Here is a 1,406-nt window from a genome sequence, read left to right as displayed (position 1 = left end):
TTTTTTTAAACTATAGTCCGCCCCTCCAACGGTCTGAGGGACAGTGAACTGGCCCCCTGTTTTAAAAGTTTGAGGACCTCTGGTAGAGCGTTTTCACTGCACTGCATACCTTTACATATTTGCCTTTTGAATAACATGAAATTATTATTTATTGAAAAACTAAATAGTAAGCATGAAAGTAATTTGAATTAATATTCAAAGTTAATCTTACCCATCTTTTCATTAAGTTTTGGTATAGGTTTATAATTTCAAGTTGAAAAATTTGAGGAAAAAACAAGCAAGAATTATAGTAATCCTATGCATCTAAGAGGCAGAAGAGAACTATATGCCTAGATTTGTAATGACAGTGGTATTTGGCTCCATTATGTTCTTATTCTCCCTTTTCTTTTGAGAAAATCTAATTCCTTCAAAAAACTCTCTACTTTGTGCCTTAAAGTCATATGGCTTTAGAATTGTAATGATTCAAAATTATTAATAAGCCCACTGAAGTTTTCTTAGATTGGAAAATGGCTAAGGTTATGACTCATCCACGAATGACTGATAATCAGGAAACAGCAACAATGACGAATATTTAAAGTCAGTGGATCTCTACAGAAAGTATCTTTATATTAATTTAGAATTTACTAGAGAAAACTTTGCTTCCTGACATCAAATGAACAAGAATGTGATTACTACAAAAGATAAGTACTCACCCTGAAGTCGAAGTCTAGCTGTATCCAAGGGAAAAAACACTGTCATTGCTGTCACGCTTCCCTGAAATGTTTGAAAAAGTCTTTAGCCATCTTAAAATATCACAAACATGAGTCACAACTTGTGTTTTTTGAGACAGTTTCACTCTGTCACTTAGGCTGGAGTGCTGTGGTTCAATCAAGGTTCACCACAGCCTTGAAATCCTGGGCTTAAGCAATCCTCCTTGTTGGGAGCCGGCCACAGAGGCCCACTGAGCGTTAGGGATCAGGAAGGGCCATTGACCCCAAGACCACTAGGATGCGTTCGGGAGCTATTGACCCCATTTCCTCCCCCTTTCTACTCAGCACTAACCAGATTAAGCTCCTGTGAGCTCAAAACATAAAAACTCTGAGACCAGAACGAATACAAGCTAACTTTAGAAGCTCATTGCTCCCATTCTTCCACAAACTGCAGTTTTGGCTTTCATACAACTTATAATTCAAACTCGGGTCACATCTAAGAGCCTTAGTATTGGTCACAGGCTTCTGGGTCATGATCTTAGGATTTATTGAAGTTGAATAAGGTGTAAATTATAGAATATAGATTTAGAAGACAGCCATTTTGTTGAAAGAATGAGGCTGGGTTACTTGCAGGTAGCCCCCTGGGAACTTTGGACTGGGCCACATTCCAAACATTCTGGGATGGGTGACTTTAGTTTGTAAAGTAAGTACTTAAGT

The 1,406-nt window shown here is 37.8% G+C and overlaps 1 protein-coding gene across 1 annotated transcript in view; it reads right to left on the bottom strand.

The window, feature by feature from the left end:
• The window catches only part of LOC103249247 (peroxisomal membrane protein PMP34), a 23,314-nt gene extending 22,560 nt beyond the window's left edge, over positions 1–754 (bottom strand). Inside the window, exon 1 of the mRNA XM_008047895.2 lies at positions 693–754. Coding sequence (XP_008046086.1) covers positions 693–738 — 46 coding nt within the window. The 5' untranslated portion in view covers positions 739–754. The remainder of the gene's footprint in view (positions 1–692) is intronic.
• Between the last annotated feature and the right edge of the window lie 652 nt (positions 755–1,406).

The sequence above is a fragment of the Carlito syrichta genome, unplaced genomic scaffold (genome assembly GCF_000164805.1).
Source record: "Carlito syrichta isolate Samal-C Ts95f unplaced genomic scaffold, Tarsius_syrichta-2.0.1 Scaffold118051, whole genome shotgun sequence".
NCBI classification, from domain to species: Eukaryota; Metazoa; Chordata; class Mammalia; order Primates; family Tarsiidae; genus Carlito; species Carlito syrichta.
Note: the sequence above shows the minus strand (reverse complement) of the source record. Positions and strands in the feature narration are given on the sequence as shown.